At 38.8% G+C, this 25,037-nt stretch overlaps 1 protein-coding gene across 4 annotated transcripts in view; it reads left to right on the top strand.

Annotated features, from left to right (window-relative positions):
* Positions 1–25,037, top strand: part of ELF2 (E74 like ETS transcription factor 2) — a 94,001-nt gene that overhangs the window by 4,792 nt on the left and 64,172 nt on the right. For all 4 annotated transcript variants that reach the window (XM_082652762.1, XM_082652760.1, XM_082652761.1 and 1 more), the window contains exons 2-3: positions 19,371–19,458; positions 20,905–21,143. In XM_082652762.1, coding sequence (XP_082508888.1) covers positions 21,072–21,143 — 72 coding nt within the window. In that variant the 5' untranslated portion in view covers positions 19,371–19,458; positions 20,905–21,071. The remainder of the gene's footprint in view (positions 1–19,370; positions 19,459–20,904; positions 21,144–25,037) is intronic.

The following is a 25,037-nucleotide window of genomic DNA, read 5'->3' as shown; positions in this document are numbered from 1 at the left end:
TTTTCTGTAAGAGTTTGTGAAGGATTGGTATTGCTGCCTCTTTGAATATATTTGATAGAAGTCGCCAGTAAGGCATCTGGGCCTCGAGTTTTCTTTTTGGGAAATTTTTAAACTACTAATTCAGTTTCTTTACTTGTTATAGATCTATTCAGATTTTTTGCTAAGTTTTAAATTATTAGTTTTGGTAATTGTGTTTCTAGGGATTTGTCTATTTCATCTAAGCTATTTAATATTTTTGGCATACACTTTATAATATTCCTATATATGCTTTTAATTTTGCAAGCACAGGTAGTATCTTTTGCTTTTTCATTCCTAATTTTGGCAGCATGTGTCTTCTCTCTTTTTTACTTGGTCATTTTAGCTAAAGGTTTGTCAGTTTTGTTGCTCTTTTCAAAGTAAAAAGTTATGGTTTAATTGTTTTTTTCTCAGTTGTTTTTCTGTTTTCTACTTCACTGATTTCCATTTTAATCTTTATAATTTCCTCCCTTCTTGCTTGAGATTTTGTTTGCTTTTCTCTTTCTGGTTTCTTAAGGTAGAAGCTTAGGTTGTTGATTTGAGATCTTTCTTCTTTTCTGATATAGGCCTACGTTTCCTTCCAAACGTTGTTAGCTGCCATATGTTTTTATATGTTCTGCTTTTTAAAATTTTCATTCATATTTCCTAATTTCCTCTGTGATTTCTTCTTTGACCCATGGGTTATTTAGAAATGTATTGTTTAATTTCCAATTATTTGGGGATTCCCTAAATTTCATTGTTGCTGATTTCTAATTTAATTCCCCTGTAGTAAGAGAATATACTTTGTATTTTTCTCATTTTAAATTTATTGAGACATTCTTATGGCCTAGTATGTAATCTATTATGAAGAATGTTCTGGACTTCCCTGGTAGTCCAGTGGTAAAAAATCCGTCTTCCAATGCAGGGGATACAGGTTCAATCCCTGGTCGTGGAACTAAGATCCCACATGCCGTGGGGCAACTAAGCCCGCAGGGCAACTAAGCCCCTGTGCCTCAACAAGAGAGGCTGTGTGCCGCAAACTATGGAGCCGATGCGCCCTGGAGCCCATGCACCACAACTAGAGAAAAAAACCCACATGCCGCACTAGAGAGAAGCCCGCGCACCACAGCTAGAGAAGCCTGTGCACGGCAACGAAAGATCCCTCATGCTGCAACTAAGACCCGATGCAGCCAAAATAAATAAATAAAATGAAAAGAAAAAAAAAAGAATGTTCTATGTGTGCTAGAAAGGTTTTGTTGGGTGGAATGTTTCATAGGTGTCAGGTCAAGTTGGTTCTTTGTGCTTATTTTCTGTCTAGCTATTCTATTAATTACTGAGAGTGAGATTCTAAAATCTCTATTATTATTGAAGTGTCTATTTTTCCTTTCAGTTCTAATTTTTTTATAAAGTTATTTATTTATTTATCTTTGGCTGCATTGGGTCTTCGTTGCTGCGTGCAGGGTTTCTCTAGTTGTGGTGAGTGGGGGCTACTCTTCCTTGTGGTGCGTGGGCTTCTCATTGTGGTGGCTTCTCTTATGGCGGAGCACAGGCTCTAGGCGTGCGGGCTTCAGTAGTTGCAGCACGTGGGCTCAGTAGTTGTGGCCCACGGGCTCTAGAGCGCAGGCTCAGTAGCTGTGGCTCACGGGCTCTAGAGCACAGGCTCAGTAGTTGTAGTGCACGGGGCTTAGTTGCTCCGCAGCATGTGGGATCTTCCCGGACCAGGGCTCGAACCCGTGTCCCCTGCATTGGCAGCCGGATTCTCAACCACTCCACCACCAGGGGAGGCCTGTTCTGTCAATTTTTGCTTCATATTTTTGGGGCACTGGTGTTAGGTATGATATACATATATAATAATACACATACATACACCTTATAGTAGTATTTCGTCTGGTGTTAGTGTAGCTAATCCAGCTCTCTTGTGCTTACTGTTTGCATTCTGTATCTTTTTCTGTCTTTTTACTTTCAACTTATTTGTTTTTGAATCTAAAGTGTATCTTACAGTATATAGTTCAAATGCCTATTTAAAAAAATAGTTTGACCACTTCTGCCTTTTGATTGGAAGGTTTAATCTGTTCACGTTTAATGTAATAGTTGATATTCAGATTTATGCAGTTTTGCTAGTTACTTTCCATACATCTCATTTCTTTTTTATTTTTTTGATTGTCTTCTACTCCCTGTTCTGGAGTTACTAGATATTTTCCAGGGTATCATTTTAATTCCTTTGTTAGTTTCTTAACTGGATTTTTTAGTTATTTTCTTAGGTTGCTTTAGGGATTACAGTGTGTGTCTTAATTTATCACAGTTTACTTCAGAATTGACTAATTTAATTGTAGTAAAATATAGAAAATTTGCTCCATTTTCTCCCCCCCTCCTGTCTGTTAGTATTGTCACGCATATTAAAGTTTTATGTTCTAGAAGCCCAACAGTACAGTTTTATAATATTTTAATGCAACTGTATGTCTTAAAGATAGTTAAGGGAAGAACAAGTATTTTAAAAGGTTTTTTTAAAAAAAATATTTACCATGTATTTACCGTTTATGTGATTTTTATTTCTTTTTATGTATTTGAGTTATGGGCTGGTTATTCCTTTCAGTCTGGTGGACTTCCTTTTGGATTTCTTGTAAGGAAAGTCTGTTATTAATGAATTATCTCAGTCTTTGTTTTTTGGGATTGTTTGTATTTTGCCTTTATTTTTGAAGAATAGTTTTGCTGGATATAGAATACTTTGTTACGTTTGTTTACTTTTAGCATTTTGAATATGTCGTCTCCTGCTTTCTGGCCTTCATTGTTTCTGATGAGTTATTTTTCTTTTTGTGCATTCAAGATTTCCTGTCTTTAGTCAACAATTTTTTTTTTTTTTTTTTTTTTTGCTGTATGCGGGCCTCTCACTGCTGTGGCCTCTCCCGTTGCGGAGCACAGGCTCCGGACGCGCAGGCTCAGCGGCCATGGCTCACGGGCCTAGCTGCTCCGCGGCATGTGGGATCTTCCCGGACCAGGGCACGAACCCCTGTCCCCTGCATCGGCAGGTGGACTCTCAACCACTGCGCCACCAGGGAAGCCCCTAGTCAACAATTTTACTGTGGTATGTCTAGGTGTGGATCTCTGTGTGTTAATCCTACTTTGGATTCAGTAAACTTAAATGTAGAGAGAACCATATTTTAAACATTTGGTAAGTTCTAACTATAGTTTCTTCAAGTATTTTTTCTATCCTTTTCTCTCTTTCCTTTTCTTCTGGGACTCTCATTACATGTAAGTTGGCATGCTTGATGGTATTCCTAAGTCTCTGAGGCTCTGTTCATTGAAAGGTTTTTTTAAAAAATTCTTTTCTGATTTTCAGAATTGGTAATTTCTATTGATATATCTTCAAGTGCATTGGCTCTTTCTTCTGTCATCTCCAATCTGCTTTTTGAACTCTGCTAGTGAATTTAAAATTTTGGTTCTTAATACTTTTCAGCTCTAGAATTGTTATACTTTTCAACTCCAGGATTTCCATTTTATTCTTTTTTAAAATAATATCTGTATCTTTATTGATAAGAGTTATATGAGTTACAGTTATCATACTTTCCTTTAATTCTTTAAACGTGGTTTCTGTATTTAGAGATAAAATTAAATTTTAGATAGAAAATGATATCTAAACTATGTGTTAAATCCTAAAATGGAGTTTGCTTTATTTCTAAATTATATTCAATATTTTCATCTGTATTTCATGATATGCATGAAAGTATATTACTCATAAATGCTAAATTTCATCTGATAGTTTCTTTTCAAACACAATTAACAATTTACTTATAATTATTAGTGTTTATTGGAAAGTAGGATCAGTGTACAATTTGAAAGACAAGCCATTAATTCTGAAACCTTAGTTCATTCCCTGAACTGATCATACAGTATAAAGTCTACTTGTTTGTCCATATTTCTTGCTGCTTAATTCTCTCATGGTGGGTGCTAATTGGTAGGAAAAAATGGAAGAAGCCTAAGAGAGCAATATAATGAGTTAGAATGGTTATAAGATGTCAAAATCTTCATATGAGCCTGTACATTTAGTATTATTCATTTTAGGTCCTTGAGAGATTGTAGTAAACAAGATAAATGCAGTACTTGTTCTCATGGAACCTTATATTCTGTTAGAGGAGACATGCATTAAACATAAAAACAAGATAATTTTAGAGAATGATAAATACAGTGAACAAATAAAAAAGGGTAATGCGATCTCAAATAGAGAATGATGGGGCAGCTACCTGGAAATGTGATATAATTTGGGGGAGGGGAGCCGTGAAGGAAATGTCTCTCTGAAGAGGTGGTATTTGAAGTGAGATCTGCATGATGTGTGAGGAGCATTCAGTCTGTGGGTGATCTGGAAGGCCCTTGTAGCCTAGAGAACAGGAGGTGCAGAATAAGCTTGGTGTGTTGTAGGAATAGGGCCAGTGTGGCTGGAGCTCAGCAAGCCAGTGAAAGAGAAATGAGGGATGAATGGGGTCAGAGAGGTGGGGTGGGCTACCCCTGGGTTGATCTTTATAAAGACCATGTTAAAGAGTTTAGATTTTTTTCTAAGTGTGGTGGGAAAACAGTGGAAAAATATTGCAGCGACCTTCATTCTTGACGCAAGAGTTAATTTACAGCCCAGTATATAATTTTATTCTTTTTTTTATTTTTACTTTTGGCTGTGTTGGTCTTCGTTGCTGCGTGTGGGCTTTCTCTAGTTGGGGCGAGCGGGGGCTACTCTTTCTTGCAGCGTGAAGGCTTCTCATTGTGGTAGCTTCTCATGTTGCGGAGCATGGGCTCTAGGCGTGCAGGCTTTAGTAGTTGCAGCACTCAGGCTCAGTAGTTGCAGCGTGTGGGCTCTGGAGCACAGGCTCAGTAGTTGCGGCGCACGGGCTTGGTTGATCTGTGGCATGTGGGATCTTCTCGGACCAGGGATCGAACCCGTGTCCCCTGCATTGGCAGACGGATTCTTAAGCACTGCGCCACCAGAGAAGTCCTATAATTTTATTGTTTAACAGCTTCTGAGTGTGAATAAATATTTCTAGGGTTTTCTATGAATGATTTTAACTTTGTAAAGAATAGAAGGGAAAGTAACTTCTTCCTTGAAATTTAACTATCTAAAAATAAGACAAAAACCCATTATCTGTAAAACTTTGAATTGGTAGTACAGTTATAGCAGTGGCAGAGATTCTTGCCCAGTGATTAGAGCCGCAGGTACAATGGAGAAGATGATATTTAGTCCTTCAAATAAAAATAAGCATGCGTTTGTTCACTGATGTATTCATTATACATTCTACAGGCCCTGTAAGCACCCATGATCCAGAGCCTGTGGGGAAGGTATAAACCTTGGCTTAATTAGGCAAAGGGAGGTAATCTTGGACATAGTTATAGTTTAGGCCTCAGAGTGAGAGACTGGGTGCACATTTTCCCCTAGTTGCTTCTGCAGGGACCTTTTTATTTAACATTATGAGAAAGTTTATATTTTGGTTCCAGGTAAATATGGGTAAATCTTAATTAGCATATAAAGTCTATACCTGAGAATCTTTGTTTCTTGCTAATATAGAATTACAGGCCAACATTTCTTTCTAAAAAACAAATAAAAAATAAGCTCTGAAGTAAGTCAGAAAGAGAAAAACAAATACCATATGCTAACACATATATATGGAATCAAAAAAAAAATGGTTCTGAAGAACCTAGGAGCAGGACAGGAATAAAGATGCAGACATAGAGAATGGACTTGAGGACATGGGGAGGGGGAAGGTAAACTGGGACGAAGTGAGAGGGTGGCATGGACATATATACACTACTAAATGTAAAATAGATAGCTAGTGGGAAGCAGCCACATAGCACAGGGAGATCAGCTCGGTGCTTTGTGACCACCTAGAGGGGTGGGATAGGGAGGGTGGGAGGGAGATGCAAGAGGGAGGGGATATGGGGATATGTGTATATGTATAGCTGATTCACTTTGTTATAAAGCAGAAACTAAAACGCCCTTATAGAGCAATTATACTCCAATAAAGATGTTAAAAAAAAAAAAAGCTCAACCCTAAAGAGGCCAAAGGAGAAAGAATTTCTGATACTGTCACTTTCTCCCTAAGGCCTACAGAACTTATATGAGAGAATTTGTGAGTTAAATAATTAATTCCCTCCTCCCGCCACCCCCTTTTTTTGGAAAGGGAAAAAAAATATGTATGCTTATGTAGATAAGGTAGATGTAATTCCCATTTAGCATATTTTAAGCCTTCTAATCAGCTCATGTTATGAGTCAATAAAGGAAGTAGGTAGAAAAATCTCCCAGGGGTGGGGTGGGAGAGGTTCTATATGATTCATTCACAGTTTCAATGTTAAAAACACTTGTATAATCATGAGGCAGAAAAACTTTAAGAGCACAGAGTCTGGAGCCAGACGGCTTAGGTTGAAATTCTGACTTTCTCATTTGTTTGTTTGACCTTGAGTAAGTTACTTTAAAAAAACAAAACAAAACAAACAAACAAACAAACAAACAAAAAAACCGCCTGGTGCCTCAGTTTCCCCAAATGTAAAATGGGGAATTATACCTGTTTTGTAGGATTGTGTAGATTAAATAGGTTAATACATGTAGTGAGTTTAGAATAATGTTGGCATAGAGTAAGTGCTCTATAAATGTTAACTACTGTTATCCCTTCATTGTTTGGAAGAAGAAGAAAATATACTCTAAGCTGAGCTAGTTATCGAGTTACCTCTAGGATAAATTCACATTAATGAATTCATATCCTGTCAAACCAGAATATTTAAAAAGGTTGTCGTGAAGAGCAGTTCTTTGCTTCCTTTTAAGTCACGGTAGTGAAGAAGTTGGCGAAGGTTTTAGAATTATCTGCACTAGGGTCTTTTTTTTAAATAAATTTATTTATTTATTTATGTCTGCGTTGGGTCTTCGTTGCTGCACGCGGGCTTTCTCTAGTTGCGGAGAGCGGGGGCTACTCTTCGTTGCGGTGTGCGGGCTTCTCATTGCGGTGGCTTCTCTTGTTGCAGAGCACGGGCTCTAGGCGCGCGGGCTCAGTAGTTGTAGCTCACGGGCTCTAGAGCGCAGGCTCAGTAGTTGTGGCACATGGGCTTAGTTGCTCCACAGCATGTGGCATCTTCCCGGAGCAGGGATTGAACCCGTGTCCCCTGCATTGGCAGGCGGATTCTTAACCACTGCGCCACCAGGGAAGTCGTGCACTAGGGTCTTGAGGATGGCAGTTGCTGCATTGGCAATTTATCTCTCCTTCAAAAAGAAAACTTTCCCCAGTTTGCTTTGCTGAATAGAACCTAAGTAGATTTTAGGCTTCCTGATGACTGGGAATCTGCCATATACCCTGATCACCTCTAGCTTCAGCTTCCTGTAAAGCAGTTGCTTGACTACCTTAAGCCAGTTGAAACAAGCCTTGTAAGTCTTTTATGTGTCTCTCTTTGCATGTACAAGAGGCTATTGTGACCATATTTGAGACTTCTTGAACGTCTGTGCAATGGTCAGGGGATAAGCCGGTGGCTTTGATTGCTACTTTTTCCCTAACCGAGCCTCCTAGTACATATTCTCCTGTCTGGTTCTTACTTGATTTGGAAGTGTGCTTATTCACAGAATATACAGGCTAAACGTTTATTTCCACCATTTAGTATTTCTTACAAATAGTTCATAGAATAAGTCTAGAAATGAATATTCATATAAGTTTAGGGTTACTGATTAATAATGAGACCTTTGGGGACTTCCCTGGTGGTCCAGTAGTTAAGGCTCTGCTTCCGCTACAGGGGGCGCGGGTTTGATGCATGCTGTGCAGTGTGGCCAAAAAAAAAAAAAATCAAATCAGACCTTCGTTGCTTATCTTCATCCTCAAGATAGGTTGGATTCTAGGATGTGCTTAATGTGATCTCTTCCTCCATATACTTATTATGGCCTTTATTATTACGGCCCTACAGTTTGAGCCAGTGTGAAATGGTAACAGAGTTTAGGAGGATCAAAATATTAAAGGAGTACAGATAGCTAGGCAGCAGTATCATTTTTAGCTCCAGTGGTAATTGTGGGTAGCGCAGTCAGGTTGATTTTGTCTTGCCATCTCTTTGCTCATCAGTTCTTTAAATAACTCTAATGTTTGATTATTCAGAGTATTTTAAGATGATAATTCCCTCTTAGATTTTCACCATCACAAAATAAATTGAACAAACCAGCATTTGTGAGGTTACGCCCAGGAACCTGGCCATTGTAGTTCTTTGGATGATGAAGAAAACAACCAAAACATGCCTGGCAAGAAAAGCATCAAAATACCTTAAACAGAACTTAGATGAAATCACAGATTATCTAAGTTCATTTCTTATCTATGTGTTATTCTGTGACTTTGTGTGTCAGAACTCAGGGCCGTGAGTAAATAAGGATTTTAAGATATTATTATCCATGGTATGGGACTCTTGAAATGCAGAATTGTTTTATGGTTGGCAAGTTATCGATATTTTACTTAATTTTCCAATTAGCCTCTTCAATCTATTTCTTCTATAAAATGAGCTCTAAGATCTCTTCCAGTAATTTCATGTAATTTCTCTTATACTGTAAATTTCTAGCACGCAGTTGAAAATATCTAGATCAATCACCTTGCCCTAAAGTAAGTCCCATGACATGACCACTTGCTGCCCAAATAATTTCCAGCCCTGACCTGTGGGCCCAAATATTTGTCAACTGTATACTGCTCAGACTTAGTTCCATTTTCAGAGGGGCATTCTTTCTTTAAAAGATTCATTAGTTTACTTTTTATCCCTTTAAAATGTACTAATTTTTGTTTGAACAAGTTAGAAGAATGAACATCTCAGTTTTGCATGAGGAGCAGCTAGGTTTTAGGTATAATCATCTGTTACTGCTTTACTCTTAATAGGAAGGTTTGGCAATATCATACAGCTCTGATTGATGCTAAAAAAGACATAATAATAATAAAGTTACATTCATTCAATACTCACAGTGTGCCAGGCACTTTATGCAAAGGATTAAAAGAACTAAACACACTGACTTCATAGAGTTGTTTTACTATCTTATTATGGATGAGGATATTGAAGTTTAAAGAGATAAATAACTGCCCAAGATTATGTAGTTATAGGTAAAGCGAACATTCAACAAATATTTATTGAGTACCTACTGTATTCTGGGGATACAGTGGTCAGTAGGCTCTTAACTGTTAGTCGTACTAGCTCTTAAATGTAAAGCATACTGTTAAAATAGTACTCGTGTAATAGGGGGAATAATTATACCTATTTCACAGGGTTATTTTAAGGGTGAAAGGACAATGTACAAAAATGCTTGATTCAGTAACATAGAAATAGAAGAATACATCGTTGAGACTATTATTATATTAGCATTATAAACTACATACATAATTCCTATCAGACTTGGTAGATAATTAAAAAAATAGAACAATGAAAATATGAATCGGAAGTATTTCAGGAATTGAGTTCCAAATTTAAAAGCTTTAATTTTACCAATAAAGTGGCTAAGAATAATAAGGCTTTTTAGGGGGAGAATTTTCTGATTCCATAGGCAGGTACTAGTTGTGAGTCAAACTGTACATAAGTTTAGATTACAAGCTACAGTTCTTCTTAGTATGATGATAATGTTAATATTGAATAAGAATCTCTTTAATAGGTTAAATTCTAATTTGCAGCATTGTCCTCTCCTTCTTTTAAAGTCAAATTTATTGAAGTTTAGTTTACATGTAGTAAAATTCATCCTTACATTTCCATGATTTTGAGAAATTCATGTCATTATGCAGTTACCACCGCAGTCAAGATATAGAACATTGCTATCACCCCCCAAAAGTTCCTTGTGCCCTTTGAGATAACGCCTTCCCACTGATCTGTTTTCTGTTCCTATAGTTTTACTTTTTCTTGAAATGTCCTGTGAATGGAATTGCCGTTCCTCTTTCTGATCCATTAGGTTGTTTAGATATATTTGCTGCAATAGCAGGTAAGGTAACTGTGACCCCCTATGCTGACACAGCTTTCTTACAAATTAAGAATTGCATTAAGAAGCAATTAAGTCAAAAAATGAACACAGCCTGTTGGAAAATTGTAAATAAGTTTGTCAAAGGATTAGTAAATATTATTCAATTTACACAACATATTTAAAAAGAACCAATGCATGTGAATGGATTTCACACTTTAGATGGGAAACTAATAAAATCAGTTTTCAACCTCTCCTTGGACCCCAGTTGTACAAAATTAGATGAACCATAATCCTTGATTCATGACACAAATAATTTGCCCAGTAATGGCTGTTGTTTGTTTATTTTTAATAATGTGATAAACACACATGAGTGCATCATTCAGCATGAGAACTAGAGCTGTTGTGTTTTTTTTGGCCGCGCCTCTCGGTTTGCAGGAGGGGTCTTAGTTTCCTAACCAGGGATTGGACTCTGGCCCAGGCAGTGAAAGCGCTGAGTCCTAACTACTGGACCACCAGGGAACTCCCGAGAACTAGAACCTTGACAAGAATTTATATCACATTTAGCCATGCATGACTTAATATAATTTATTTTAAAATCCTTAATAGATTTTGGTTGTGTATATTTCTTATTAATTAGTAGGAGTTCTTTTTTCCCCCTGTTTTGGAGGGAGGGGAATTACTTTTCCTAGTGTCTTGTCTTTTGGTTTTGTTTTTGGTTTGCATTGTTAGGAATTTTTTTAAAAAAATTGGTGTAGTCAAGTTTAGTAATGTATTAAGTAATGTATTAAGTAATTAAGTAATGTATTAAGTAATTTTTCCTTAACTATGAGTTCATGAAGATATTCTATATTTCCTTCTAATTTTGAAAAAAATTTGTATATTTGGGTCTTTAGTACACCTGTAATTTATTTTGTGAATGGTGAGAGATGGTGATTTAATTTTTGTCTTGTATGGATAATCACTTGTCTCAGCATCATTTAATAGTCTTTTTCTCCCATTGATGTTAACACTGCCTCTTCCTACATTAAGTTCCCAATATGCATGGGTCTTTTTCTGGCCTCTGTATTCTGTTCCATTGGTATATTTGGTTATGTCTACACCATTACTTACTGTCTAATTACCATAGACTAGACTAGGTAGGGCAGTTCTTCTCCACAGGGTTTTGGCTCACTTTTGCCCTTTGTTCTTGTACATCCCCCCCCTTTTTTTTTCTTAACTATCTTTGTCAAGGTTTTTGTAAAACCGTCGTGGGATTTTTGACTGGACATATATTGAATTTCTTAGATGAATTTGTTGAGCATTGACATCTGTAAGATACTGAGCTTTCCTATCCAAGACTGCCAGGGAATTCCCAAGATTTCTTTAATTTCTTTCAATACATTTATTTATTTTCTCCGTAGAGATCTTTGTTAGATTGAGTCTTAGGTGTCTTCACGTGGCTTGAGGGATTTTTTTTCCTTGATCAGGGATTGAACCCAGGCCACGGCAGTGAAAGCGCTGAGTCCTCACCACAGCAGTTCCCTAACTGCCGGGGAATTCCCAAGTCTTAGGAGTCTTATATTTTTGTGGTTATTGTAAACGATATCCTTTTAAAAAATTACATTTTCTGTTTGTTGCGGGTACATAGAGAAACAGTTGATTTTTATATATGGTAAGTCCCCTACATACGAACGAGTTCCGTTCCGAGCGCACGTTTGTAAGTCCAGTTTGTTCGTTAGTCCAGCAAAGTTAGCCTAGGAACTCAGCTAACACAATCGGCTGTATAGTACTTTCCTGTAATAGTTTATAATACTTTTCATATAAATAATACATAAAAAACAAACACAAAAAATAAAACATTTTATAATCCTACGGTACAGTACCCTGAAAAGTACAGTAGTACAGTACAGTAGCTGGCATCCAGGGGCTGGCATCGAGTGAACAGGCCAGGAGAGTTCCGGACTGGAGGAGGGAGAGGAGGTGGGAGATGGTAGAGCTGAATCAGGATCGTCCGCAATAGGAGACGGAGGGCAAGCTGCAATTCCACTCACGCCTGACGCTGATGGCCCAGGTTCCGGTTCATTGCTAGATTCAATTCTATCTACCCTCTTGAAAAAATGATCCAGTGATGTCTGGGTGGTAGCTCTTTTTTTCTCGTCATAGATGACACGGTAGCACTGGATTGCGTTCTGAACGGCTGCTGCAACCTTTGTGTACCGTTCTACATTTGGGTCCTGGGCTTGAAATAAAGATACCGTACTACTGTACTCTGTGCAGCACTGTACAGTAAAGTACACAAAAGCACAGCCACTTGTAGAGGATGCACGCACGTGACAGTGTATGCCAGACACGTGAACTAACTTATGTGGTTGGACATGTGAACACACTTTCTCATCTTTGAAAGTTCACAGCTTGAAGTTTCGTATGTAGGGGACTTACTGCATTCATCTGTATCCACACATCTTGCAAACCCTCTTCTTCTAATATCTGAAGGTTCTTTTGGGTTTTCTATGTAGAGAGTCTTAACATCTACAAACAATGGTAGCTTCATTTCTTCCTTTACATTTCTTTTTTCTTTTTAAATTTTACTTATTTTTTGGCTGCGTTGCGTCTTCGTTGCTGTACGCGGGCTTTCTCTAGTTACAGTGAGCAGGGGCTGCTCTTCGTTGTGGTGCGCGGGCTTCTCACTGCGGTGGCTTCTCTTGTTGCGGAGCATAGGCTCCAGGCGCGTGGGCTTCAGTAGTTGCAGCACGTGGGCTCAGTAGTTGTGGCATATGAGCCCTAGAGAGCGTGGGCTTCAGTAGTTGCAGAGCGTGGGCTCAATAGTTGTGGCTCATGGGCTCTAGAGCACAGGCTCAGTAGTTGTGGTGCACGGGCTTAGTTGCTCTGCGGCATGTGGGAATCTTCCTGGACCAGAGATCGAACCCCTGTCCCCTGCATTGGCAGGTGGATTCTTAAGCACTGCGCTGCCAGGGAAGTCCGTCTTCCTTTCCGTTTCTTATGCCTTTTAATTTTTCCTTATCAAACTCTGCTGGTCAGGATTGCCAGTGTGGTTTTGAATTGAAGTGGCAATTGTAGGTATATTTGCTCTGTTCCCAGTATTGGGGAAAAGTTTTAAATATTTTGCCATTGAGTCTTGGCTGCTTTTTCCTTTCTTTTTTTTTTTTTTTAGCGGTACGTGGGCCTCTCACTGTTGTGGCCTCTCCCATTGCGGAGCACAGGCTCCGGACGCACAGGCGCAGCGGCCATGGCTCACGGACCCAGCCGCTCCGCGGCATGTGGGATCTTCCCGGACTGGGGCACGAACCCGTGTCCCCTGCATCAGCAGGTGGACTCTCAACCACTGTGCCACCAGGGAAGCTCTGCTTTTTTCTTTTAATTATAAAATTTATCAAGTGATTTTTATTGTATATACCAAGATGATGTGTTAATAATTATCTATTGCTGCATAACAGATTACCTACAACATGGGTTGATGGGGATGTCGAGAAATTAGGACCTTCATACACTGCTGATGACAATATAAAATGATGTAGTTTGGCATTTTCTCAAAATATTAAGCACAGAGTTACTATGTGTTCTAGCAATTCCATTCCTAAGTATATACTAAGAGAAAAGAAAACATATGTCTACACAAAAACTTGTACATGAATTTTTATAGCAGCATATATATATATATATATATATATTTTTTTTTGGCGGTACACGGGCCTCTCACTGTTGTGACCTCTCCCGTTGCGGAGCACAGGCTCCGGATGCACAGGCTCAGCGGCCATGGCTCACGGGCCCAGCCGCTCCGCGGCACGTGGGATCTTCCCAGACCGGGGCACGAACCCGCGTCCCCTGCATCGGCAGGTGGACTCTCAACCACCGCGCCACCAGGGAAGCCCCAGCAGCATGATTTTATAATAGGCAAAAAGTGGAAACAACTTTGCACCGACTGATGAATGGATAAATAAAATGTAATATATCTAGGCAATGGAATATTATTCAGCAATAACAGAATTGAAATACTAATACATGTTACACATAGATGAATACTGAAAACGTACTGAGTGAAAGACACCCTTCACAAAAGTCCACGTATTTAAAATTCTGTTTATATGAAATGGCCGGAACAGCAAATCTCTAGAGGTAGGAAGTAGATTAGCATCGCCGAGGACGTGAGGGTGGGGGAGGGTGGGGAGTGACCGCTGATGGACGTGAGGGTTTTCTGGGGGGTGACGTGCTGAGAATGTTGTAAAGTTAGATTGTGGTGATGATGGTACTTCATTCATATACTAAACCCTTTAAGTTGGTGAACTGTGTGATATGTGAATTATATCTCAATAAAGCTGTTTTAAGAGGTAAGTACATATGTAGTTTTGTTAGATATTGCCAAATTCTCCTCCCAAAGTGTTGGGTCACCTTGCTTCCCACCAGCAGTGTATAAATGTACACAGTTTTACCAACAGAATATAATGTTATATGCATTTTAATTTTCACCAATCTGATAGATGAGAGAAATGGTATTTCAATTTTTAAAAACTTGCCTTTCTCTACGAGTGAATTTGAACATCTTTTCTTATGTTTAAGGGCTATTTTTGTATCTGGTTTTGTGAATTGTGTGTTCGTGTTTTTCACATTTTTTATACCACAGTTATTTGTACCACAGTTTTTCATATTTTTCTCTTGTTTTCCTTTTTGGTCCCTTATTCTCTATTTTAAGCATTCCTTATGTATTAGTGGTAGCAGCCTTTTGTAATGTAGTATCATATTTCGAGTATCACAGATTGAGTTTTCCTTGGTTTTGTACTTTATGTAAATAAAGTCACACACGTAAGCTGTTTCTGATGAGAGTGTGGTCTGTATTCTAAGCAGCTAAGTTATAGTCTGAGCTGCATTTGCTTCTGACTGATACTTAGGTTTGCTCTCATTTCGCAGTTTTTTTCAGTCCTGACAGTTCACTTAGTATTCATGATTCAGAATTGTTTCACTTATTGTTATGCCAGTTTCCACCCCTTCTTCTAACCCCAGACCAAGCGGTGGCTCCTTTCTGAAGTCTTTTCTAGAATCTTCCCCTAAAATCCACCCCCCCCCCCCCCCCCCGCCCCGGGCCGACTGGGTGTTCCCTTTTTTAATGTTTCCACTGTACTTTGTAGTTTCCTTTATGGCGTTTACATTATGGTAATTGCTTCAAGTGCCTCTCCTTACTGGACTCTAACCTGTTTGCAGGCTGAGTGCTAACTTTGTTTTTGTGTTCTTGGCATAGTGCTGTATTTGGTATACAGTTAAGTGCTTAATAAATGTTATTGAAAGAACTGGTATAGTAAGAGAGAGGAAACAGGTGACGTTATTATAGGGGAAAGTTGTCCGTGAGGGGCGGATAGAATCTGAATAGTCAAAGACGAGGGCATCCCTGATGAGAGGAGGGAGCCAGCAGAGGGAGAGGGGTGGGAATGAGCACTGGTCTGTGTAGTGAACAGTGAAGACATTTGTCTGATCGGAACACGTTTGTTTATCCGCGTATTCATCACATCTTTACTGTTTATCTGCTATATGAAAGGCAGTGGTTTAGGTGGTATCAACCGCAGATTTTTAAAACCTGGATACACAGATGTTTAAAACTTGGTGCTTTGAGAAAGTGGTAAGAAGGTGAGAATATTAAGAAGGTAAAGTGAAGCAGGATTTTAGGGAGCACTAAAGAAAGGCATAGGTGTTGGGCTTGCTGTGGTTGATGGGAGGGGGCACCTGGAAGCTGTTATTTCCCTGATGTTTTTGTGAGGGAAGTATATAATGTGGATTGGGGGAAGAGAATTACAGAAAATGATACTGAGCCCTTCAGTGATGGGGTTGCTTTAGAGCTGAGACCTGTGAGACAGCTAGGAATTGGCCAAATGGGCAAACAGGGGAAGGGTGTCAAGACAAGAGAGAGAAGAATGTAGAGAACTGTAAACAGCTGTGGTGCAAACAACCAAGATGGAGGGAGTAAAGGAGAACGAGGCTGGGCCAGTGAGCATGGATTAGATTTGTGGCTTCCATACCGGAGCATATCAGAATGAACATTTCATAACTTCTGAAAAAGAGACCTAGACCCCTTGCTCGTTTCTACTAAATCAGTATGCTTGCAAAGAGGTTGAAATTTCATCTTGCAGGTGATGATGAACTGCTGAAGAATTTTGAGAGGGGCCTGACATTATCCCATCTTGGATCACCCTGACAGTGCAGTTAGATGGACTGGAAGGGAGGGAAGATTAAAGGCCAGGAGGCAAAATCTGAGGCTCTTACAACTATAGAAAAATGAGAATAAGGGCCTCAACTAAGGCAGAGGATATGAGATTACTGGGCACGAGTCAGGAGTGAGAGGATGATGGTGTTGATGGGGAAGGAGCCACAGACGACTGCAGCCTCTGCTGCTTTAGGCAACTTGTGTAGGTGGCAGGGCAGCTTATGGGGCTAATTCAGCACAGTAGGTGAGCTCATACCTTGGGGGAGGTAGCAGAGAAACAGTTGAGTTTGGGACATGTGGGACTTGTTTCACACCGTCATTCATCCCGTTTCATGGCTAGTCCAGGTGCGCTGACTGATTTCTCTGGATTCATTCTTGACTCTTCTCTTTCATTTACACCCCGCGTCCAGTTTGCTATCAGACTTTGTCCATTTTACCTACAAAAATTTCTAAAAGTTGACCACTGTTCGCTCTCTCCAGAACCCACCACTCAGTCCTAGCCAGTGTCATTTCTCACCTAGTTATCCTAGTGGCTTCCAAATTGATCTCCCTGCTTCTGGCCTTGTCCCCTTGTCTGTTCTCAACCCAGCAGCTGAATGACTGTTAGAATAATCAGATCATCTCTCTGCACAATACCCTCCTTCTCCCGGGGTCAAGGTCAGAGTCCTCCTCATCGAGGGCTTACGTGACCCCTTTCCTTACCCCTTGGTCATCGCGTCTGTTCTTCCTTCCTCTAGCTCACTTCACTCCAGCCGTATTGGCCTCCTTGGTGATCTTTGAACTTTCAGGCTTATTCCCTCTTGAAGATCTTGAATGTTCTCTTTCCTTTCACGAGGGAGCTCTCCCCGTGCCCCCCGTCACTGGCACAGCTCCTTCCTACTTCCGAGTTTTCACTCATACGTCACTTTTTCAGTGAATTCTTCTCTGATTACCCAGTTTGAAATTGCAGCCCTCTTCCTTGCCGAATATTTTCTCCTTTTGGTTCATTTGCCTCCTTGGCCTTTATCACCGTCTACATGGGTGCTAAACATATTTTGCTATTTTCATCTCTCCCCACTGGGATTTAAGATACATAAGAACAAGGACTTCTGCTTTTTTCACCACTGTACCTCTAGCGACCGAAAACTACTCGTATATAAAAGGTGCTCAATTAGTGTTTGTTGAATGACTGAATTAATTAATGGAGTCCTTGGGATATCCTGGAATAGATGCTTGCTATTTATTTATACCCTATTTAATTTCACAAGGAAGTACAGGCAAGAAAATATCTAGCAGACAATCTGGAGCCCATAAAATGGTTTAGACTGGAAGAGAGACTTGAGTGAAGCCGTGGCAGTGCGTGAGATGGTTTAGACAGAGTGAAGAATCAGAAGAGGACTTCGGATAGGGTCCTGGAAACACCTACCAGGATTGACCAGAGAGTTGCACTGTCCTTAGTTATCCAAGCGGGAACGCTGCTCTGGGTTCCCTCATCTGGCCTTCCTGCAGCTAGCCCCTGCTGATAGGATAGGTTGAGGATTTTGAGGGGCCAGTCCATCTGGTACCCATTTCTAGATCAAGCTAAGAGTATTTGAATCCCAGAATTCCCTGCCCATGTAACCCTTCACAGGTCTCTTCCCTGATTCTCTCCTCTGTTAACTATACCACATGTATGGGCTTCCCTTGGCCTAAGGGATGGCCAAGTGGCAGCTGTTTGCAGGCGTGTGGCCAGAGCTTAGACGTGTTGTCTGGGATGTCCACGTGTGTGCATGTGACGCTCCTTGTAGGCTGGAGGGGAGCCAAAGGTGGCCTGAGAAAAAGGGGCAGGCTGCAGGGAGATGGGGGAGCACGGGCCTCCCACCCGCCCCCCCCCCCCGCCGCCGTAGATGTTGAGTCTGAGAATGCCAAATCAGAACTTAGCCTTGTAGGTTGTTATAAAAGTGTATGTGTCAAGATAGGAGAGTAAAATAAAATTCACTAGCTTTTTAGTTTGGTCTGTAACTTTAAAATACTTAGGCATGTGGTATACGGGCTGACATTTGTACTCTTCAAGCTCCTTGAAAACTAGGGGTGGGCCTGCAAGAGGGAGTTGAAAAGGAAGTGCTAGAGAGGGAGAAGATAAATTCAAGATAGAGTTTCAAGGAGGGAATGATCAACAGTGTCAAATGCTTCAGAGACATTAAGTCCTGTGAAGACGGAAATGGAGCCATTGGATTCGATAACCAGAATTTAGTAAAAATTTCAGTTGGTGATGATGGCTGCCAAACTCCCATAGAAGGAGTACCTGAGAAATCCGGAAGTGGAGACAGCGTATAAAAGATTTTTTAGGTAGAGCCTTATCTGAGAAAGGAAGGAACTAGAGTGGTAGCTGGAGGGGTATGCAGGGTCATGGAGGAGTCATGTTTACGATGAGAGAGTCTTGGGACTTCCCTGGTGGTCCGGTGGTTAAGACTCCAGTTTCCACTGCAGGGGGCACGGGTTCCATCCCTGGTCCGGGAATTAGGATCTCTCATGCTGCACGCAGCACGGCCAAGAAATTAAAAAAAAAAAAGAAAAACGTTGAGAGAGTCTTATAAATGTTTAGACGTTGAGGGACAGAACCCAATGTTCAGGAAGAGAAGGTTAAGGAAAAAGAGGGAATAGTTGATGGAACACGGCCTAAGCCCCAGTGCACAGGTGAGCTTCAGAGAGGAGGAGGGCTGCTTGAGGAGGCTCGGGGTGTTAGGTTTGTGTGGGTGCAAAGTTTGGAGGGTGAGGCAGCAAGAAAGTGAATAGCAGGAAAGTTATCAGCAATAATATATCATTAGCGTCGTTCAACAGTAGTTTTCTGGGTTAGTCATTTTTTTCTAAACTTTAAAATGTTTTAGGTCTTTAAAATTAATTAACTAACGTATTTGTTTTTTATTGAAGTATAGTTGATTGGGTTAGTCTTCTTAAACTTGATTTTATACTCCTGGGGATCTGGGGTTATACCTGCAGCCATGTGTTCAAATCCTGTTGGTTGATTGAAATGCAGCCCATGATGTGGGGTCTAGGCTATGTATGTTGGAATCTGTCGTTACTCAATACTTGGTATCTAGTGGTGACTTAAAATTTTCAGTTTGATAAAAACTTTTGATTCCTCAATAGCCCAGGAGTAATTTCTTTATGATGTTCATTATAAAACGTGTACCATCAGGCTTTGGAGATGGTTTGTTGTAATAAGTACCTACTGTCAGAATCACACCTATTTTGGGCAAAATATTTTTTAATAGAATTATATTAATACTGTCTTTTTCCCCCCACTAGTAGTTCCAGAGAACTGCTGGTTTATATTTTAACTCTTGCCAACTTGTGAAAATAGTGAAGGATGCTTAGACTACTTAACATTCAAATTGTAAGTAAAAGTTATTTCTGCTGTTACTATCTATATGATTAGAAAACAGAAATTGAAAATAGTTGTTACCTTGTATGATAATAGTAAGCTTTAGTGTGATGGGATTGTGGATTTTTCTTAATTTTTATTCTTAAGATACAAATACTTTCTATCCCATTTTCTGTTGATAAGATCAAAAAGGAGACTAATAGTACTGAATGGGTCTTAAGTAGTGAGGTGAAATTTCTGCTTTTTTTTCAGGTATTTCTTTTTATTGTATAAGTTTATGGAAATTCTTTAATATTTTATTTCCATATCTGTATGGTACCAGTGTTCAAATTTAATATAGGCCACATATTAATGGAATGATTAATTAGAAACGGTTATTCTTTTCTCTTTAAATATGCTTAATTTTTCTGCATTCTTAAATTTTTGTGGGAAAAAATCCTGTCAGAAAGAAATTCTGTAATTTCTCTATGAAATATTTAACATACACAAAATCAAACGTAACTTTTTAGAATTATTAGAATAATCTAATGCATAAATCTAGGCGATGTGCATACCGATATTCATCTCTAGTAGGGGAAAAAAACTTTAATTATGTTTTCTTGAAACCCTTCGCTATACTGCATTTTGAACCAATAGCAAAAAAATTATTGAGGAAGGAATGATAAAGTATATTAAAGTCATTCCAAGTCATTTCACTACCTTATTTTCAAACTACTTTGTTTGAAAGTATAAGTTACTCAAATTAATCTATTTTATAGACCTTGTATGAGTATTCAAAATGTGAACACAAAATGAGATTGCTACCATAGCAAAAAAAAGATAATTCTAATTAATTTTTCATATAAACAAACCAAATGAGCCAAAGACGAATGAAACATTTACAAACCAGGGACTTCCCTGGTGGTCCAGTGGTTCAGACTCCGTGCTTTTGAACGGCGGGGCGGGGCGGAGGGGGCGGGCACGGATTCGATCCCTGGTCGGTGAACTAAGATCCTACATGCTGCGCGGTGTGCGGCGCGGTCAAAAAAAAGAAATATTTACAAGCCAATAAATCTTTTAATTTGTTAAATAGGTGAATAATTTTGGAAGTTGTCTCGGTCCAGCACGTTTTATGTTTTCAGTGCATAAATTTTTTTTTAATTTCAGGAATTTTTACCAAAATATTTCAGGAATAATAGTACATCTTCATAAGGGGAGAAAGTTATAACATTTTATCTCTTAGAATGTAAATGTCATCAGGTCACCAATGTGCAATAGCTTGGTAAGAACTTATTTCAGATTGTTCACGAACTTGACAGCTCTAAGCAGGATGTTCAGTACTGCCCTCTTTTGACACAGGGCTGTATAAGCCTATCTCCTTTTAGTTTACAAAAGTGTTAGAAATTAGATGCAAAGTAGGTTGTGCTTTATATCCATTTTGTGTATTTTTAATAATTTTTCAATTCTTCCTCTTTTTAGGCTCTCTGGTTATTCATCTTTAGAAGACTGGATTTCTGGATATCTACTCCACTCCTTCTCTATTGACTTTTAAAACATGATAGTGCAAACCTGTAACCCTGGCAATCACCCATGAACCTTTAATTACGTCGACTGATTGCGTTTGAAGCTTCCTCAGGGAATAAACAATGACATCAGCAGTAGTTGACAGTGGAGGTTCTGTTTTGGAGCTTTCCAGCAGTGGAGTAGAAAATCAAGAGGTTAGGCATCCAATGTATTACATTTCTGTTTTGTTCATAGAAATCAATGCATGAACTGATTTTGAATTTAATGGGGAACAGGTATTTGAGAGGAGAAATGTACAATGCATGAGACTGTATGTATGTCATGTGTCCTCATGTAATTAGGCAATAGAAGGTTGAGGAAGGGACTGCTGGGCCTGAGTTGTTGGAACATTGCATATATTGGAATGAACTGGGAGAAAAAATTGAAAGAAAGAACACTGTAGTACTAGTCGAGAGATTTAAATTCCTAACAAAATCCATTGTTTTGGATTTGAGAGTGTGTAGGCATATACTGTACCTAAACACCTAAGTTACATTCATCTTAATTTAGAATTTTGTATCTCCTTTAGCTGTTACCTTTGTCTTTTGGTTATTACATCTAATTCAGTAATTAGTAATTACATCTAATGGGAATCCATCATGTTTTAATCATGTTATTTATACTTAAGAATTTAGATAATTGGTAAATCAGAAAGGAAGTTCAGTATTTGAAATTTTATACTTGAAGAATTTTGCAACTTTCGCATATTTGGTTATTTTTTTTGTTATTGATAACATTAAAGAATAAGAGATGGGAGTAGAAAAGTAACAGTACCAGAAATATATGGACTTCCAGGGCCTGGCTTCTGTTCCCACCATTCAATAAAGACCGACTGTTGGGAAGTATCTAAATTAAAATGGAATAATGCCGTCACAACAATGGACAAATATTGGTCAGAGATAAGATGGTCACAACAATGTCACAACAATGGTCAGAGATAAGATGAGAAAATGGAGAGCTTACTGTATTTAAAAAATCCGTTTTTTCTGTATTCTGTGGAAGATACTGCTCTTACTGGTACTTAGTACCATGACTGAGAAACAAGTTAGGATGTCAGGCTGTGTGTTCTGGAATCTGGATTTTTCTTCTAGCTTGCTTGGTGTCTGTGCAGTCTTCCAGGATAGCTATGGGCAAATTCAGTGGGTTTGTTTTCAGTGGACTTGGTAACTGAAATGTTCGTGTTGTATTTGAATCTAAAACTGGTTCAAAGTCTTTAGCCACAGCTAAAGAACATGTTTTATTCTCATAATCAATTTCTACTTCTTTCTTAAAGATTCACTTTCTGTATGATTACTTCCAGGTATGATTCTCCAAAGAAATGAGGGACTCGGGATTTCTGTCCCCTCCTTTATCACCCAGACTAATTATTGCTTCTTCAAGTACTTTCTCTTTGCCCCATAGTTTTACTCCGTTGGTATTTAATTCTATGGGGGGAGCTGCTAAGAACAGTAGGCAGAATATATTTACCATATGCTGACTGGGTACTGCTATTATGAGAAAAAGAGTACGAGCTTGTTTCTGGAAGACTCTATACTTTTCTTCATTTACATGGAACCCCAGGTGTTCAAGGCTTGAAGAACTGATTATTATGGAAGAAAGAGTCTGATAAATGAAATAATTTTACCAGGGCATTATTGATTAATGATTTATGCAGTAGCCTTATAAGGTTGTCATAGGCATTTTAGGAAGTGTGGCACCAGAAAGGAGGAAACTATTCTTGGGGACTTTTTCTTCAAATTATACCCAAGTAAGTGGGTGCCCACTTACTTTCATTCATCTGTTCCTTCAACAAACATTAGTTGACCACTTACTGAATGTCAGTTACTTTTCTGGGCACTGGGGATGAAGTATTTCAGAGTGGTTATGAAGAATAAATCAGGGCTAGAGAGAGATGGAAAGTTGGTAGCGGTATTTTAATTAGGTGGACAAGGAAGGCTTCTCTGAAGAGGTGGCATTTTAGTTTAGACCTGAATAGCCTAAGGGATTGGGCTGTAGAAACACTTGGGGAAGAGAATTCCTGCAAGAAAGAAAAGCCACTAGTATCTAAAACGTCTCCTGATTTTACAAAGTGAGTTTTGGGGATAGTGGTATTTGAAAGATAGAATTTTGTCTTACAAGCAGCTGTTCAGGAATGTATGTATAATATATATCTAAACTGTACTCTAAAGTGTAGGGTGGGGTGGAAAAATGACCTGTCAAGATTTTATTACGACAGCTCCAGAATCGGAAGAAAAAATAAATGTTTAAAAAGTGGTGGCAACACAGTTTAAATCAACTATACCCCATTAAAAAACATTTTTTTTAATTAAAAGAGAAGTGGTGGGCATTTGGAGAGTTGTTAGTGATTTTTAGGCTTTATTTTTTATAACTTTATTACTGTTTATAAAAGTAATACATTTTATTAAATTAGGATAATTCTATTTCTGACAAAGATACCAAAAGAAAGTAAATTATAATCTTACTAATGAGTATAGATACAAAAATCATAAATAAAATCATAATAAATTTATAAAATGCAGTCATATATTAAAAAATCCAATTACCAAATAGGATTTAGGTACATAGGGATAATTCAATTTTAAGAAAACTATTAATATAATATCTACGCCTACTAATATGCCATATGATATGTTAGGATAAAGTACTTGATGAAATAGGATTTTATGAAATTCAGTATTCATCCTGATAAAGACTCTTAATAATACAGATGTATATTTCCTTAACATTATTAAAAAACTTAAAATCAAGAGTTAGAATCCTATTTAATGGTGAAGTACTGGAGTATTTTCTCTAAAGTTGGAGAGAAAGTCAGTATGTGCACTACCATTACTATTATTTAACATTTTCCTGTAATCAGACCAGATAATGAAAAAATATATAAATATTATAAAGGAGACCAAATTATTATTTGCAGATAATATGATTTGCCACCTGGGAAAACCAAAGGGAATCCACGAAAACACATTAGAACTAATAAGAGTGCCTAGTAGTTTGGTGGGTACAAAATTAACATAAAAATATCTAGCTTTCTTTTGTAAGGACTGTAATTAGTTAGAAGAGATCATGGAAAATAAGCTCCCTTTCAGAAAATAAACAAAAGAATGTAAAATGTTGAGGAATAAATGTAAAAGATACATGGGACTTGTTTGAAGAAAACTGATTAATGCTACTTAAGTAGACTTCAGTAAACAGAGAGATACACTTCGTATATGGGTAAGAGAAACGAGAAGGGTCAGTATTAGGCAGGATGTCAGTTTCCTCCAATTAATCTGTATATTTAATTCCATCTCTATCAGATGCTAGGGCAAGCTTGGGGGAAGTTGGTCATATGGACCTAAAGATTATGTGGAAGAGCAAACATAAAGGAGGAGCCAGAGCAGTTTTTGCAAAGGAAATATATAGCAGGTAGGTCTCTTAGAAATGGGGAATTAATGCAGAAAAAATAAAAAAGGATTTAAGTATATTTTAAAAAACACAACGAGTGCAAGTTTTAGAGCGCGTCTGCTTCCAGACGAACAAGATTGGGAGTTCTTCCGCTTCACACAGTGATGGAATAACTGAGACCAGATTTATACTCCCAGCATAAACAACTAGGAAAGTGAACAAAACATATGAGACCACGGTTCTGAGACATTCGGCTACGGTCTGAATGTTTGTGACCCCCACGAAATTCATATGTTGAATCCAGACTTCCAAAGATGATGATTCTTAGGAAGGTATTCGGAAGTAGGGCTTTAGGGAGGTGATTAGGTCATGAGGGGGGCACCCTTATGGGTGGGGTTAGAGCTTTTACAAAAGGCTCCAGAGAGATCTTTTGCCCCTCCTGTCACGTGAGGGTACACCAAGAAGTCTATGACCTGGAAGAAGGCCCCCACCTGGTCACGCTGCTGCCCTGATCTCAGACTCCCAGCTTCCAGACCGTGAGCGATAAACTTCTGCTGTTGCTCAGCCACCTAGCCCGGCCTTTTGTTATCGTAGCACGAATGGACTAAGACAGTTGGACGACAGGCAGTGCGAGGCTGTGCCTCCTGAGAAGAGAGAAGTGGTTG

Source organism: Grampus griseus, assembly GCF_964374135.1.
Source record: "Grampus griseus genome assembly, chromosome: 4".
Lineage (NCBI taxonomy): Eukaryota > Metazoa > Chordata > Mammalia > Artiodactyla > Delphinidae > Grampus > Grampus griseus.
This window is presented reverse-complemented; position numbering and strand designations above follow the sequence as displayed.